The sequence below is a fragment of the Pteropus medius genome, unplaced genomic scaffold (genome assembly GCF_902729225.1).
Source record: "Pteropus medius unplaced genomic scaffold, Ma_sr-lr_union100, whole genome shotgun sequence".
NCBI lineage: Eukaryota > Metazoa > Chordata > Mammalia > Chiroptera > Pteropodidae > Pteropus > Pteropus medius.
Window position 1 is genome coordinate 12,586,078 of NW_024349799.1, and position 17,695 is coordinate 12,603,772.

Here is a 17,695-nt window from a genome sequence, read left to right on the forward strand (position 1 = left end):
TGTGTGTGTTAGTGTGTAGGTGTGCACATTCTTTTGAGTATATACCTAGGAATCTGATTGCTAGCTCATAGTGTATACATATCTTCATTTGAGTACATAAAACCAACTTTTTCCCAAAATGGTTATACCAATTTACATTCCTACTAGCAGTCTATAAGAATTCCCATTGCATCATAGTTTCAGCAAACATTTGATGTAGTCAGACTTTTAATATTAGCCATTCTGGTGGTTATAAATACGCTCTTATTGTGGTTTTAATTTTTATTTCCCAAATGACTAATGAGGTTAAGCTTCTTTTCATGTTTGTTGGCCATTTGGATTATCCTTTTTTGTAAAATGTCTATTCAAGCCCTTTTTAAAAATTGATTTGTAGGAGTTCTGTATATATCTGGATGAAAGCCCTTTGTTCTTTATATGAATGTTGCAAGTATGTTCTACTTTGTGACTTGCATTTTTACTCCTAACAATGTACAGATTTGAAAAGTTCTTGATTTTTAAAGTAGTCAAATATATCAATTTTTTTGTTGTGATTAATACTATTTGTATCCCTTTTTTAAATTTATTTATTTAAATTAGTTTCAAGTATACAGTACATTGGTTAGACATCTATATAGTTCATAAAACAATCCCCCCAATTACTCCCTTCCTCCCCTGGCCCTCCACCTAGCCAACATATTAATGCTAACTGCATTCTTTATGCCATGCTCCCCATCCTCGTGACCATCTATCAACTACTAATTTGTACTTCTTTAACCATCTCCTTCCCCAATATCATGAAGTTATTTTCTATGTTACCTTCTAAAAACTATGGTTTTGATTTTCACATTTATATGTACAGTCTACCTGGAATTTATTTTTGTGTATAGACTGAAATAGGGGTGAAGGTTCATTCTGTTTTTCCATATGGATATCTAGTTGTTCCAATACCATACATTGAAAAGAATGTTGTCATTGTCAGGGTCCAATCAGGAGAAAGAAATTATACAAGTTATTTAAACAGTTTAACATGAGGAGGAATTTGCTAATTAGTTGTAAAGTTGTAACTAAAGCTTAAAGTAAAGTTGTAGGTAACTAAAAAAACCAAGAAGAGAACACCACTAACGTATCATGAAAGTAAGTAACTACCACCCCTCTACAGCTGGAGAAATAAAGGGAAGAGGTTGGAATTATTAAGACTTAGAACTCCACGCAGCAGAAGTTCATACATCTAAGGAAAAGATACTAGCTCCCTACTACTGGTATCTTGGGGAGGAGGATGCAGTGAGAGTGGTTTTATAAGTGTTGGGAAAACTATAACATGGTTCAGCTGCTATTACAGGCACTACCACTGCTTAGAGTGAAGAAGTATTGCTAGGATGACACAGAAACAAGAGACAGATAGGAAGCCTGCAGGAAGGAGTAAGTCTCTTTTTCTTCCTCTAGTCTTGCAGTCTCCCCTAAAGCCCCCTGTAGGCAGAGCCTAACATGGAGCTAGTTGGCAAAACCAAAGTGATTTGCAGAGTGTTAGCCTCAGTTTTATAGAGCAGTATTTAGACAGATGGGTTTGAAGCTGAGAAACAGAAGCTTAATGCACAACGTTCCCAACTGTAGAGACACCTTTATGATAAACCAAGTGCCTATATATGTGAAAATCTATTTCTGGGTCATATTTCTCTTTCATTGGTCTGTTATACCAAAGTTATTTAAATTACTGTAACTTTATAATAAGTTTTCATATCTGGTAGAGCAATTTTTCTCACCTTATTCTTCCTCAAGAATGTCTTAGCTGTCCTTGGTTTATTTGCATTTCCATAAAAACTTAAACTAATTTGTCTACAAAAAGACCTGTTAGGGTTTTGCTTGGAATTTCACTGAACCTATAAATTAGTTTGGGGAGAATTGAATTGAGTTTTCTAATCCATGAATATGGTATGTTGCTCCATTTATTTGTCTTTAATTTTTCTCAGTAATATTTTTTAGTCTTGTGTAGAAGTCTTGCATAGCTTTTGTTAGTTTTAATCTCATACTGAGTATTTTTGGTATTATAAATAGTATTGAAATTTTTTTTCATTTTGAAAATTTTCAAACCTACATTTTCTTTTACTTTTGAATAGTTAAACCCCAACCAGATTCAATAATTATCAAGATTTACTTCATTTGATTTCACTAATACTATTGAAATGTTTTAAAACAAATCTTAGATCTGTCATTTCACCTATATATACTTAAGTATGCATTTCAAGAAAATATGAACATTTTATTTATAACCATAAATAATTCTAAGCCATATTGAAATTTCACCTTTTATTTCAAAAATGACTTTTATTGGTATGTTGGGACAGTTTGATTTTAACTAGCAGCGTATTAGGACTTAAATTTTATGCTAAGTAATTTAATAATTTCATCTGATTACCTTCATGAGCATTCAGTTATACTAATAGTATTTACTTCCTAAGTCAATATTTACTTTATAAATATTTTAATAAATATTAGCTTAACTACTAAAATACTAAATGATAAAACATTCTCTGTGACAATTAAAAACAATTTTTTTTCTCATAATGTGAACTTTGTTTTTAAATTCATTACAATTTTTTGACATTGGCAAAGCCATAGTGTTATAAACCTAACATGCAAATAAAACTTTTTTGCTTTCATTTGGTGTTTCTATATTTATAAACATAATGTACAGCAAAAATTGCCATTCTTTAATTTTTAAAAAAGTTCATATTCCTTAGTGTTCCTCTTTCTGAACATATATCTTTCAGAAAAACACCAGTGCAATTAAAAGCAAGCACATTTTTGTGTGACATTGTTTTAGTTTTGGTTACCCCTTGTAACCCCTTCTTGCCCAGTGTTAAAATGCAAGAAGGAAATGCAGTTGTGAATTATTTTCCTTTGTGAGCTTTTAAAGAAACCTTTCCTTCATTGCATCTGGTTTTCCTACCCATACAATATTCATAGGTCTGTTTCTAGGAGAGGGCTGTAGCTAGTGGGGCCATGAAAACTTCCTAGATTTGGCAGACTAGGCTGTGTCATGTTCACCCTCTAACCTGAGAAAAATCCCCATTGAAAAGATAGTGTGGCAGTTTTCCTGCATGCAGGTCAGACTCTTCACAGAGATATTTGACAGTGACTGAAGAAAAAGAGTCTCTATATCCTCCCAGCATCTGCAGTAAGAACGGAACTAATTAATTTGTGGTCTAAAGAACAAAAAATATTTCCAAGACAACAATTAGCATAAAATTATTTTCACCTATATTTTAATTTAACCAGCGATTATTGGTTGAGGAATTGTGAAGGTCTTAAAAGTTAGATCTTATTCTCTTATAGTAAGTGTTTGAAAATAAATATGACAGCCTGATACTTATGGCTTACCAGTTCCTTATTCCTCCTCTGTTATCAGCACCCCAGATGTCTCACCACAGATCAGAATATCTGGTAGTACCTCACCTGCTGGGATCATTGCTATTTATATTTATTTAATCAGAGAGTTAAAGGAGTTCATATTTAACTCTTTCAGTAGAATGTAGATGTTTTCTTCTTTTTAGCAGTGGTGTTAGGATATGAGAAAAAGAATGAACTATTTTACTGCTTTGGTTTAGCTATTGTATAAGGCCTTTTTTCTTTGTAATATCTAATTAACAAATTTGGGGATCATTTTATAAGTATCTTTTTAAAAAGGAAAAGAATCTTTTTCATATATTTAGAGCTAACTCAGCAAATACCAAATTTGGATAAACATTAAAAAAATCAGAAAACCCCAACTAATAGAACAAATTAAATACACACACACACCACACCACCCTCCACATATATATAAAATAATCTTTTTTTAATGTGTTTTTAGGTGGAAGCAGGGAAGCCTACAAGGTTTTTTCTCCCAAATAGTATGCAGCTCTCTAAATTATGTCATAGTGCACACAAACTACAGGCCGTTAAAATTCTTTTAGACCAGAGAGACATAAAAATAAATTCATTTTCTAACGTATAGTGTCCTTGAACATATAACAAGGACTAAGGACTAAGGTACAAATAAGGTACATTTTCTAGACTTATTTGTTGTCAAGAATTTTGCCTCATAGTTGGCTATTGTTTTCTTAAGCAGATTTAATATAAATACAAGTAAAAATAACTTTTAAGGAAATGAATTTCTAAAGGAATGTGAAAGCAATAATCTAAATATTTAGAGTCTAGGAGGTTCTGTTATTGAGATGTGTACTGTATTGGTACAGTTGACATAGTAATTATATAGCAAAAATATAAAAGATTGCTGATTATAAGTTTATGTGAATAGAATTAGAAGAACCTGATTTCTTAATCCAAGTTGAAGCATTTTAAGTTACTTATTTCCTTTGATCAGAGACATAAACTTTAAAACTGCTAAAGCATGGAGAAAAGATTCTTCATATAAAATGAAGGAGCATATAATTTCTTGGAGCTTCTTGCTAATACTAATTTAAAGATGTTGTAACATTCTAGTGCCTGGGAAAGTGTCCCTATAAATTTTACCCTTGTTTCATTCCAACTCTTCTGCTTATCAGTGATTTAAGCAAATTCGTGGCAATGGTCACAGTTTCCTGACATTAAGAAAACTCTACAACAAAACAGCCATACCAGATCCAAAAAGCTTCCTGTTTTGGTATTGTACGCTGTTGACTGACTCTGTTTCTTTCCGAAAAATGGCTTTTGGATTCTTCTGGCAAAGAGTTGAACTTGTATTCTAAGTGCAGAGAAGAATTGATGCACTCTGGACAGATGTAAGAAAGAATTCTTTCTTAACAACCCTTAAGACTTTATTTTTAATATAGCGTTTGCAGAATCAAATGTTAATTTAATACTTAGAAAGTAAGTTATGTTAGTATAACTTGAACGCTCATGAAGATAATCAGATAAAATGACAGATATACTGTTTTATTTAGGGCATCCAATATTTAGTAGAGAAGGTAACTGACCAGTAAGGGAATTATAGGTGGAAAGATGGCTCCTTTTTTCTGAAATGAGGAATGTTGCCCTAAATGTTATTTCATTATCTCTACAGCTGGAGCTTCATTAGCAAGTGTATTGGAATAAACAGGGTATTGCAGCAGCAGAGAAACTAAGCACAGCAAGCCTTTCGGTAACAAAGAAAATAAAAGAATTCCTGTGTAACAGGCTTCCACTCTTATCTGTTCTGTGGTACTGTTTGTGCTGAACTAAAGCATCTGTTACCTCAAGTTAAGAGAGAACAAACTCAACATGGCGTGAAATTACTGCACAGCCATTCACATTCATTAGAGTTATATTGTTACCAGCCATAGGCATGACTGACTTTTGCACAAATAATAAAATAAAATGCTGCTTTGTGAATTTTTACCTTAAAATATTACAGGGCACAGTACTAACCTCGAGCCAAAGTAGGTTTATCTTAGAGCAGCTTTCCTCACCACAGTAGAGTAATGACTGTTAAGTTGGGAAGGAATATTGCTGTATGAGGCCTTTGGAAAGGGCATTGTGGTAAATCAATTTACTCATTTTTAAAACTAATATTGTGCAGGTATTAAAATTATTAAAGTACCATTTGGTAGTCATCATACTAATAGTTGATTTAGGCAAAAAATCATAAATGGATGCCAAAGATAGTGGGTCAAAGTTTGATGAGGAAAAGAATATTCACGTAGTTGCAAAGGGATAAAATAGAAACTTTGCAGGGGAAAAAAAATCTGACAAACCTCATCCAATTGATCAAAGTGAGCACCGGTAATGAGGAAAATTGACATAATGTGCCTCCTAAAGTGATGCACTGAGAAGATATCACTTCTGTGTTATTTCTGTTAAAAATGCACAACCTAATCTAATCATGAGAAAACACCAGAGAACCCTAAATTAAGGAATAGTCTACAAAATAACTGGCCCATACTCATCAAAAATACCACTGTTGTGAAAGACAAAGAAATGCCAAGTAACTGTCATAGATTAAAGAAGACTCATGAAACATTGACATCTAAATGCAACATGTGATCCGAAATTTTCCTTCTTTGCTATTTCATTGACATTTCTCTCTTACAGTTTCCAGTACAGAAGTTGTGTATTGAAACAACAAAAACATATATATCTTCTGAATTAAATATTATAATTCGGTTTCCTTCCTATTTTATTTTTCTAGTTTATATGGATTTTAAACAGTGGTGTGGATTTTGGTTGGTATTTTTTAAACAACAGTTAAGAATATTAGGTCTTTTGGCCTAGTCGAATTACATTTCAAGCTATTGAAGAGTTAAAAATAATACTTAATTGTTTTACCAAATTTTCAATCAGTGGAAGAAAGAAGAGTTCTCATGCTGTTTAAAAATACTAGAATGCATCATTTAAAAGTTTCACAAGTATTTAGGGAAGGAAATAGTGATCACTAAGATGAATTTATAAAGAAGTCATGGTATTCATAAAGAAACTTGATATGGTTTTTAGACCTGTAGGTAACAAATGCTTTACTTTTAGGAAGGCAAATTGATGAATGTCTTATATCCTCGAGCACAAGATGGAGAAATTGAGTAATTGTAGTTAATTAAATAAGTAACTAATTCAATAACCATACCAAAGATTAATGATTGGATGCCAGTCGTCGATGGTTTCTAGTGTTATTATCTGTTGCAGAGATCTATTCTTGATTTTGTTCTAAACTTTAGTAACTTGGATAAAGGCATTTATGACATACCTAACAGATTTTTTAAATGACACAAATCTGAGAGAGATAGCCAAAACATTGGATGACTGAAACAAGAACTGAAAGATCATGGTAACTGGGAAAGATAGGTGGGAATCTAGCAAAATAAATCTGACAGGAATAAATTATACAGAGACAACCATTCATAGATGATGTGTGGAAGGAAAGAAAACTTTATGTTAATTTATGGAAAATGAGTTTGTCAAATGGCCAATTGGCCATATTTACCAGATTTATCTATTTTGGTTTTTTCTAACTGTTTGATTTAATATGTATCAATTTGGTCCAGTCATAAAAATGGAAACCACACTAATATTTCAAACATAGGAGAAGTACAAGGAATTGATTATACAGGTTAGAAGGCCAAAAGAGTTTTAAAAAGGGAGACACTGAACTATTAAAGAGATAGTTAATTACAAGAGACAGCTGTCACACCAAGAGCTGAGAAACAGAAGGGACGAAATTATAACCTAGAAGTTATACCTATAAGCTGACACGCAGTCTTCTGAGGAGGAGACACTGTTCAACTACTGATAGACTGAAATCTTTATTACTAAAAGCTATTGATTTGTATAAGAAACTAATATATTTAATTTGTGTTCTCTATGTTGAACTAAATGTGATAACATCTGAGTGGATATCTCTACTATCTTGAATATGGTTCTGAAAATAAAGCATAAAACTAATTTGACCTCAATCATCTTAAAGTTCTATACTCCCCACTCCTACATGCGCCATTTTTAAAATGACTTTGCCACTAATAGTCCTCCTACCTCAGATGTATTGCTGAGTAACTTCTCAGAAAGAGTAGTTTTCGTAGAAAAATAGAGATTTAAAAAAAAAAAAAAAAAATGGCAAATATGTGGGCTAAACATTCCTTTTGACTATAGGTGTGTACTTTTTAAATCTTTCTCACTGACGCCTTAAGCATTCATTATTAAGTGGATTTACTACTGAGTTTTTAAGATAAAGTTTTGTTATTCTCTGAAACATTAAAGAACAAGTTTTGGAATTGATTTCTCTGTTTGTTTTTTTCTCTCCCCCTAAATATTGCTTCTTTAGGTCAGTAACAGATCCAAGAGATGGAAAGAGAGTAGCACTCAAAAAGATGCCCAACGTCTTCCAGAATCTGGTCTCTTGCAAAAGGGTCTTCCGGGAATTGAAGATGTTGTGTTTCTTTAAACATGATAATGTAAGTGAAATTGGCATTTGGGATAAACTGTTTCCTAAGCATGCTTAATTGTATCAGTAAAGAGCAAAAAAGTTAAAAAGGGGACACACAAGTTATTAATGGGTTTGGAAATCTGCATTTTTGCACATAGTGAGCAAGTTTAAGTGAATTTTAAGATTTATTGATTGACAGATAAATATTAATTGATATAAGGCAAATGTTAATATTTAGCTGAGGAACAATACTAATATTCAACATAAAAATAGAGAGTGTAATATGTAGTCTGGATGATTTAAGTGAAAATAATGGGCCCTTGATTTTAAATGTCTTATTTTTATCTTTTAATGTTTCTAATCAGAGATTAAGTTAAAGATGTGGAAAAACAGATTCTCCTCTTAAAAAACAGTATAGCTCTTAAAGTAACATAGGTTAGCTTTTTTATGGCTATGTTTAGAGTTATCAAGACTCATGGGCGAATAGAATCATTGTGGTTTGAGAGATAGCTTCACCTCAACTAATCCTGAATTTAAAGTTTGGTATGTGTAAAATTTATGTGGGGAATGTTAGCATTGGACTCAGTTTTCAGTGTCATGTGAAAAGAAAAACTGCCTCACATTCTGCATTTGGTACTCAATTTATGGTATTTTAATTGCTGGAGTAAAAACTTTATCAAAAAAATGTTAATTTCTTGTGAGTCTCATTGCTTGTTTGCACAGTAACCTTTAGAACTTTGGCCAAAGTGTGTTTCTCTCAGAGAGAAATTCATATAAGTTTGAAGTATTTGGTAAAACTAGGAATATTAAACTTATGTTTACTTGAAGCTCCTTGGTTTGACATATTTCATTTTAATGATTACTCCTCTTGCAATCCATTTTCCTTAAACTTGGAAAAAAAGTTATCTCTGTCTTTCAGTTGATTGGAACTGCCTAACAATGTTTGTTTCAATAACTTTGAAAATACCATTCAAGTTTATGACTGGTTCCTCAAATTTTGAAAGTGCTTGCTTAGTTATTTTTTTCTAGTGCTATCTAGTGCTTGCTTAGTTATTTTTTTCTCGAATTTGCCTGAGTACACCCTAGCATCAAATAGTACAAACCCGATGTACATTGTCAGAGACTCAAATAAAGGTATCCATGGTGAAGAAATATTTTGAAGATAGCATAGGAAATTTGCTTACTAAGAGTTTCAAATGGTTTATTATATTCAGACCTATCTTGGCTTCTTTTATAAAAGAATGATGATATATCATTCTTTTATAAAAGGAGTTGAGCAGCAAGCGAGCAAGCGAAGCTTCATCTGTATTTGCAGCCATTCCCCGGACTAGCATCACCGCCTCAGCTCCACCTCACATCCTCAGGCATTAGATTTCATAGGAACACTGGTCCCTGGTGCCAAAAAGTTTGGGGGCCGCTGCTATAGCATAATTAATTAAGTCATAAAGCTAGTATCAGAGTAAGTAGTGCAAGAAAAGAAACACACTGAATTCTTGAAAATCACACCTTGTGAAACACAACTGTTTGGAGCCCCTAAGCTCTATCATAAGAGAATGCTTGTGACTTCTTTGGTTTAAAAGTGAGGCAGTTAGTTGAAGATGACATGGCACCACCACTGTATACACAATGAATTTATGCTGTGCTCTGAGATCTATCTTCAAAAGCATCTCAGGGCCAGCACATGTGGTATGTGTGGAATGCCAATCTAAGAGGCAACCGATATTTGACGTAGTTAAGGCAACAAATGTTTGTTAATTATGTACCGTGTACAGAGTACAGTGCTAGGTCATGTAGAGGGTACAAAAAAAGTTTAAAACATGTTCGTTTCTTGAGGGAAGTAGACTAGGTGTTTAACATGTTACTATGTGTCAGGAAGTGTGCTGGATGCTTTATATACATTAATTCATTTAATCATTAAAATCTTGTCAGATAGGGCTTGTTATTTTTACTTTACAGAAGAGTAAACCAAAGCTTAGAGTTAAGTAACTTGCCCAGGGTCAAAGTGGCACAAGATTGGAGTCTAAATCTGTCTTGCTTCAGAGTCCATATTCATTAACTCTATAAACTTTTATTGTACACATCCTATATCCCTAAACTACATTAGCTTCTAGGGGTTTCTACCTCCAAAGAGTTTAGTAATGTGATAAATACTATGATAACAGTGCTGTGGGAAGAGTGCCTGCATGGTTAAACATTAATCCAGGACAGTTTGTGTTCTCTGTGTAGCAAAAAGCTGGGAAACCAAACCTAGAAGTGTATTAGAATCACCAGGTAAACCTTAAAAAATGTAGATTCATGGGTCTCATCCCAGACATACTAAATTGGATAAACCTAAACATTCCAGACATACTGGAATCTCTGGGGTTGAGACCCAGGTAGCTATATTTATTTAAGTTTCTCAGATGAATGTTGCCAGAAAACTACCATAAAATTAAGGAAAAGAGAGAAATTGTTATGGACTTAGAAGCTCAAAGAATATTTTTAAATGGAGAAGGTAAACCTTAAAATGATTCTTTTGAGATTCAGATTTGATCGAATAGAAGAAAGGAATGTCATGATACAAATGACATTTAGAAAGATTAACCTGGCTGATGTAGGAAGGTCAGATTTCGATTCGGATGATTTTTTATATGTCAGAGAATAGTTTCAGAGCCCTGGGAGGCTTCGGGTTTTCTTTTGAACATAACCTACCAAGTCACTGTATCAGATTCATTGATTTCAGGTGATCTGACTGATTGAGATACACACATTTTTTCCCCCCTTAAAGAACAGGTCGTTTATCATCTTAAAAGATAGATTCACCTTGATGTAACTTCAGGGAAATAGAAATGGGTTTAACTTTCCAAAGATGGATGTCGTTTAGGCTTATCACTAGTGTCTAACCGGAATCTGAGCTATTATAAAATCTGGAAAAATATTCTTTACCTACCTTTGTGCATGTGTGTACCCACACATAATTGTCATATTATCAACATGGATAAGGAAAGATTCAGTGTTTTCAATCTTATACTCCTTTGAGAATCTAATGAAAGCTATGAACCTTCTTGGAAAAAATGCGCATACACAGAATTTTTATGTCATTTTAGGCTTTCACTAGTCCTCTAAAGCTCATTCCGAGCCCCCTTATGGCCCACTGTTTCCTGCTAAGAGCCCCTCTGATACAAGTCTTGGGCTTTTTCTTGTCCTTGGGCAATAGCATTAAGCACACAGTAGGCAGTCTATTTGGAAAGTGAGTAAATGAATGAAAGTGATAGAAAAAGAGAAATCTCAGTGAACTTTTTCCTGAAGTTGCTTTTTCCCAGTCTTTTAATGCTGGACTGCTCTAGAGAGGAGTAGAGGCAGCATTGAGGAGTTAGTGGAGCCAAAGAAGGATCATTCATTTTCCTTTGTATAGTCTGACCTAACTGAAAGCCTCTTTGGGTTCATAAGTAGGATAAAGAATCATATCAGTATGGGACCAATAGGACCCTTCTCAATGCAAACATACTGTTTAGCTGTAAACATTATTATGCTGATGCTTCTGCTGCTAAGGAATGTGAAAAGGCAAAGGATTTTGTAGATTAGGTTACTTTTGAGTAAATTTGGTTTTGTGTACTCTGTGCCTAAAATTTATGGTATTGGGCAGATTCTTGATACATTTAAAATAATACAGCCTTTCACGTTCATGGATTAGAAAGCTCATTGTTATTAATAGGCATGTTCTCTCAGGTTGAACTGGATATTCAATGTAATCCCAGCCAAAATCCCAGCAGGGTTTTGTTTATGTGTGTGTATAGAAATTGAGAAACATTCTAAAGTTTATGGAAATGGAAAAGACCTAAAATACTCAAGACAATTTCAAAGAAGTTGAACAATGTTGAAGATTCACACTTCCAGGTATTGAGACATATGAAGCCACAGTAATCAAGGCAGCACCAGGATAGACAAATAGATTAATGGAGTAGAATAGGGAGTCTGTAAACTGACATACGCATATATGTTCACCTGATTTACAAAAGAGGTGCCATTACCGCAGTCCATTGGGGGAAATAGATGGCCACTTCAGTAATCAGGAATTATATGAAAAACAGGATATTCATATGAAAAACCTCTATTTCACAACATATCCATAAATTAATTCAGAATGGATCATAGACTTAATGTGAAAGGTAAGATAATAAAGCTTCTATAATAAGACATTGGAAAATACCTTCATGACTTTGAGATAAGCAAATATTTCTTAGCTGGACAAGGAAAGTATTGACCATTTTTTAAAAACAGATTGTTAAACTGGACACCATTAACATTAAGAATTAATGCTCATCAAAAGTTAAAAGAATGAAAAGACGATCAAAGACAGGTATCCAAAAAAAATTGTTTTCAACATATACAATATAATAGAACAATTTTAAAAATAAATATTTAGTTTTAGAAAGTTCATTAGAAATAAATATTTTACTTGACATTTTTCAGACTGTAAATTCTGTATCTAAACATATATGTTATAAAGAGCTTCTGACAAATAGAGAATTTTTGCTCATAAGAAAAAAAGACAAGAATTTCACAAAAAAATCTATAACCAAATGGCTAGTAAGCATATGACAAAGTGCTCAAAGTCTTTAGTCATCAGAGAAATTTAAATTAAAACTACAATAATATATTACTGTATATCCATCAAAATGGTTGTAGTCAAAAAGACTGACAATACCCAGTGCTGGCAAGGATGTGAATCAACTGAAATGCTATCATTGCTGGTGAGAGTGCAGATTTGTAAAAACACTTAGAAAAACTGGTGATTTCTTCTAAAACTAAATATACACCTACCCAATGACCCAGTAGTTCTACTCCTTGCCATACTCAGGACAAACAATTGCATATATCCACCAAAAGGCCTATACATGAATATTCATAGAAGCTTTATTCATAATACCTAGAAATTGGAAACACCCAGATGTTATCTGATATCCTGGATAAATACATTATGTCTTATTCCATTCATATAATGGTATACTACACATCAATAAAAAGGATGAACCACTTAAACTATATGTTCAATGTCATCCCAACCAGGAATTTCATAGGCATAACAGTAAGTGAAAGAAGCCATATAAAAAGACTGTACTCTTCATAATTTGATTTGTTAAAGTTGAAGGACAGGAAAAACAAATCTGTGATGATGGAAACGAGATTAGTGGTAACCTCTGAGCAGGGAGGGGTTTTGACTGGGAAGGGATGTTGAAATGCTCAATTTCATGATCTAGATTTTAATCATGGAGTAAAAATTTAACATATATACTTTGTAAAAATTAATAGAATTATACACTTAGGATTTGTGTACTTTACTTTATGTTACAACTCTGTAAAAAAAAATAATCATAAAAACATAATTTCTGCCTTAAAAGAACTTAAATTCTACTGGGGATGTGAGAGAATGGGAAGGGAGTAGCTCCTTTGCTAAATATGGGATTTAACTCAATTCTATAAACAGTTAAATTTCTAGTCTCTATATTAGGAATTGAGGTTATTCACAGCAGTTGTTTTATTGATAAAGGACTGACTAAAAAAAAAACTAAGTCATTTACTCATCATGTAACCAATTTATAATCTTCTAACATCACAGAGGTTAAAATTCTAAAAAGCAGCTACCATAATGAGCTTTTGTCTATTTCATAGAAGATTTGAGAAATGTGCTGAGACACTGTTTGGTAATGACCATTATTTAAGCTTTAGTTCATTTTTTTAATTAGCTGTGTGTGTGTGTGTGTGTGTGTGTATGTGTGTGTGTGTGTGTGTGTGTGTGTGTTTGAGATCCTTTGAAGAATTGGTGGTATTTTGGAGTACATTGATTTTTTTTTACATACAAGTCAAAGTCTTTACAGGCATCCTCCTATATTTACATCACAAGGCTAATCTAACACACTTTATTCCCACAAATAATAGTAGAGTTATATATAGAAGGATTTGGGCTTTTTAAATAGGGAGTCAAACATGAAGTTTGGAGTTTGAAACTCTGCTACTATTCCTTCTCAGTTATTCACTTCGGAGATTCCTGGATCATTTCTACTGGTCTTATTAGCACTTTTTCTGCCACCTCAAAACATTTTTGAATGCCATCCTTTGATAACATTTTTAGGTAGAAAGAACAGGAGTTAAAAACAACAGACGTTTAAAAAATTCCAGGCAGAGTTTAAAATATTGCTTCTTTGGAGCTAACCATCACAGCTAAATGCTTTAGTGCAAATGTCTAACCCTGTTTTATATGGCTTTTCTACAAAAAGCCTCATCAAATTTGGAGTAAGAAAGCTTCATTCTTCTCTATCAAGGTTTAAATATATGGTTGTCACTTTCCTCTAGATACCCTCTAATTATAGCAGATAGACTTGAAGTGTAAAATAGCTTTGTCTAATGGACGCTGTCACTCATTGCATTCTGTTTTCCTGCAAGACAGGATGTATGTCGTTCAGATATAGAGTTTTGAGTCCGAAAGATGTCAAGTAAAACACTAATTTCTAACTACCTTCCTCAGGCATCAAATATTCATGCTAAAAATTGTTCTATCACATAATGAGAAATGAATTTACATGAATTTGTGACACTGGCTAATTATAGGGTTTTTTAAAATATAGAAATGAAATAATTTATCTTTTATATGATAAAAATTATTCTTTGAAGAAACTGGAAAATCTGTTATTTCCCATTTGTACCAAGATTCTGAATATAAACACTTTAATTCAGAAAGGAAAGAAATATGTCCTTTATAAAACATCCAAACTATTTTAAAACCTTTAACTGGTTTTAAAGTAAGTGAAGGCTTTTTCATTACAGGAAGTTTTAGTTTAATTTAAAATTTTAAAGTGACAAATGCTTGGCTGAAAAAAGAGTAACTTTTAAAATGAACAAGATTTCTTCCACACGTAAATGCAAAGGGAAAAGAAAAGGGGATGGCGGAGAAATCTATGGGTTAAAACTTAAAAGACATAAATCAGCCATACAGTGTAAGTCTTCTTTAGCTCCCAACTTTGACTAACAAACTTAAAAAAGGAAGAGAGGAGGGAGGAAAAGAGGAAAGAAGGAAGGAAACTGGAAATTTGAGCACTGGATATTCGATGGTATTAAAAAACATTAAATTTTTCATTTTACAATTATATTATTTTAAAGTTTTTATTTTTTAGAGATACTTACTCATGTATGGCTGAAATAAATCTAGTATTTGCTTCAAAATTATATAGGGACCGTGAAGGGTATAGATGAAGCAAGAATGGCCATGTATAGATAACTACTAAGGCCAGATGTTGAGTACATGTGTATTCTTTATGTATTCTTTTATGTTCGAAATTCTCTATAATAAAATTTTTTTTTCTTAATAGACTAAGCTAAAGATCAAAAAATTTGAACTTGTACCACTGCACAATTTATTTCTTGTTAAATAACTTCTTCTATATCCTTTGAGCCTGGTATTTCTTGTTAGCAAGATATGTTCAGATTCTTAGGTGTGACATCATAGATGAGACTTGAAGGAGTAGCTAGACAGCTGGTAGGGGAAATAGGCTTATTCATTCTGTTTCAATGGCAGAAGTGATATTGGTAGTATGTTACTTTTATAAAGAACTTGAATTTCAGATGCCTTAAAGTCTTTTTTTCCTCCACCCTAGGGACTTCTTTTTTTATACTTGGGATAAAATTCAAAATGCTTAACATAATTTAAAGAACTTTTGTGTGATATATCACCTGCCTTTCTCTTCTATTTTTTTCCCACCCACTAGGTTCCGTAAGCACTGGCATTTCTGTTTCTAGGCTCTTCCTGGTTCTTTCTTGCCTCAGTGCCTACTCATTGCCTGACCAACTCCTCCTATTCAGCCTTCCACTCTTAGAGTAGTGTGACTTCAGGGAAGCGTTTTCTCCCCATTCCTCTTTACTTTTTCCCTTCATAATAATAAATATCATAATTATATATTTGTGTTACTATTTGTTTAATGTCTAATTTGTTTAACCCGAGAGCTTGCCACAGTGCTTTCCAGATAGAATGCATTTAGTAAACATTTTTTGAACAGAGGAATAAAAGAATGAATGGTAGATGTGGCTCTTCATACTCTGAGAGCAGCACCAATTGTTAAAAAAAATAGGGCATTTCTTTCCAACACTCTTCTATGCAGGGGTTCTGGTAGCATGTGGTTTAACCCAGTTGCCTCTCTCATTTGGTTTAGGTAGAATTATTTTTTAGATAGTAAGTTTACAAACACATCTTAAAGTGTACAACTGTTTCTTGACTGATAAATTTAGTTAACTTTAGTGGGCAGTCGTAACTAAACCTTAAATCATTAAAGTGTTAATAGTATTTACGTGCATATATGTCATGTTGTTTCTTTTTTAGTTCTCTAAATTTGACTTTTTTTTCCCCCTTTTCTCAGGTACTCTCTGCCCTTGACATACTCCAACCTCCACACATTGACTATTTTGAAGAAATGTATCCTAACCAGGGAATATGAAAGAAGGGGACAATTTTTTATTAATTCATTTATTTAGCACATTTTGGGGGTCATGCTTTGAAGTGTATTAAATCTCATCCTTGCAGAAGTGGTTGAGTACCTGGAACCAGGTAATTTTACCAGGTATTATCAATATATCCTGACATCTGAGCAGATATTTTGCTTGATCCCTACACAGTCTTATGAGATAGGTTATTACCATCTTCATTTTGCAGATAAAACCAGTGAGGCAGCTATGTTGTAGTGGATCTCAGTAAAGTGCTCATGTCACTATATAACAACTGCCTGTCAGTCAAGAGGATACTTCTACCCTTTTTTCTACCACTTGGGGTAAGGTGAAAATTAAAGAGATAATGTAAGTTAAATGTCCCAAGTTCCATGAAATAATGGTGGTGGTGATGGTGTTAGTAATAGCCATGACTTACATAAGATGCAGGGTACAATTCTAAGTTCCGTACACATATGCATTAATTTAATCCCTGTAACATCCATCTGGGGAGGTATTGTGATTATTCTTATTTAACAGAAGGGGAAATTGAGGCACAAAAGATAAAAAACTTGACCAAGATGACAGAACTAGTAAGTGTTGGGATCTAGGTTCAATTCCAGGCAGTCTGACTCTATCGTCTTGATTTCAACTCCTACATATATGGTTGTCTCAGGATAAAGGCTTTAATGCCTGATAATAGCTCCTGGGACTGTGCATGAAAAATATTAGGACATAAGTTAGTCCATCTGACATTCTTGACAAAGCATCACCATTTAACATTCTACACTTGGTAAAGCTTTAAATGAAAGACGAGATCCTAAACATTGAGGTCAGTGAGCTCATGATAGTACAGTTTATCCACTCAAGGCTTTTTATTAACACTAGGCCTGTGACTCAGAATGGACACCAGTATAATAGCAAGATACTTTTTCTGATTCAGCAGTGAAATAAACAAAAGTCTCATTCTTACAGAGGTGGTAGGTGATTTCATACTAGACAATTAATTTCGATAATTTCCTTAGTAACTGGGAACAATTAAGAGCTTCCCAAAGGGAAAGAGAATGACTAAGCTGACTAGGGAACTGGGAAATCTTATTAGACAGAATTGCGACTGATCAGCACTGCTGGGATGTTTTGATCTGATAAACCAAAAGCTCTTGAATACAGTAATCCTTGGTGATACTTTAATTCATGAATCCTTTATGAAATTAATTCCTTTGTAAAAGGTTAAATCATTGGAGTTAGGGTGCTCCAACCCTGCACATTCCAAAGAAAGGACTGGCCCTTCACTGACTCCTTGCTGAGAAGAGTTTCTTTGTATACCTGAGGTCTTAGGCTAGGCTGGATGGCCCTTTTTAAAAGAGTACCAAATTAACCTAAAGATAGAAGAATTTT

At 33.3% G+C, this 17,695-nt stretch overlaps 1 protein-coding gene across 3 annotated transcripts in view; it reads left to right on the plus strand.

Annotated features, from left to right (window-relative positions):
• Nucleotides 1-17,695, plus strand: part of NLK (nemo like kinase) — a 130,504-nt gene that overhangs the window by 65,942 nt on the left and 46,867 nt on the right. For all 3 annotated transcript variants that reach the window (XR_005658041.1, XR_005658042.1, XM_039886074.1), the window contains exons 2-3: nucleotides 7,745-7,874; nucleotides 16,234-16,289. Coding sequence is in view for 1 of the 3 variants with exons in the window: in XM_039886074.1 (XP_039742008.1) it covers nucleotides 7,745-7,874; nucleotides 16,234-16,289 (186 nt within the window). In the remaining 2 variants the exon portion in view is untranslated. The remainder of the gene's footprint in view (nucleotides 1-7,744; nucleotides 7,875-16,233; nucleotides 16,290-17,695) is intronic.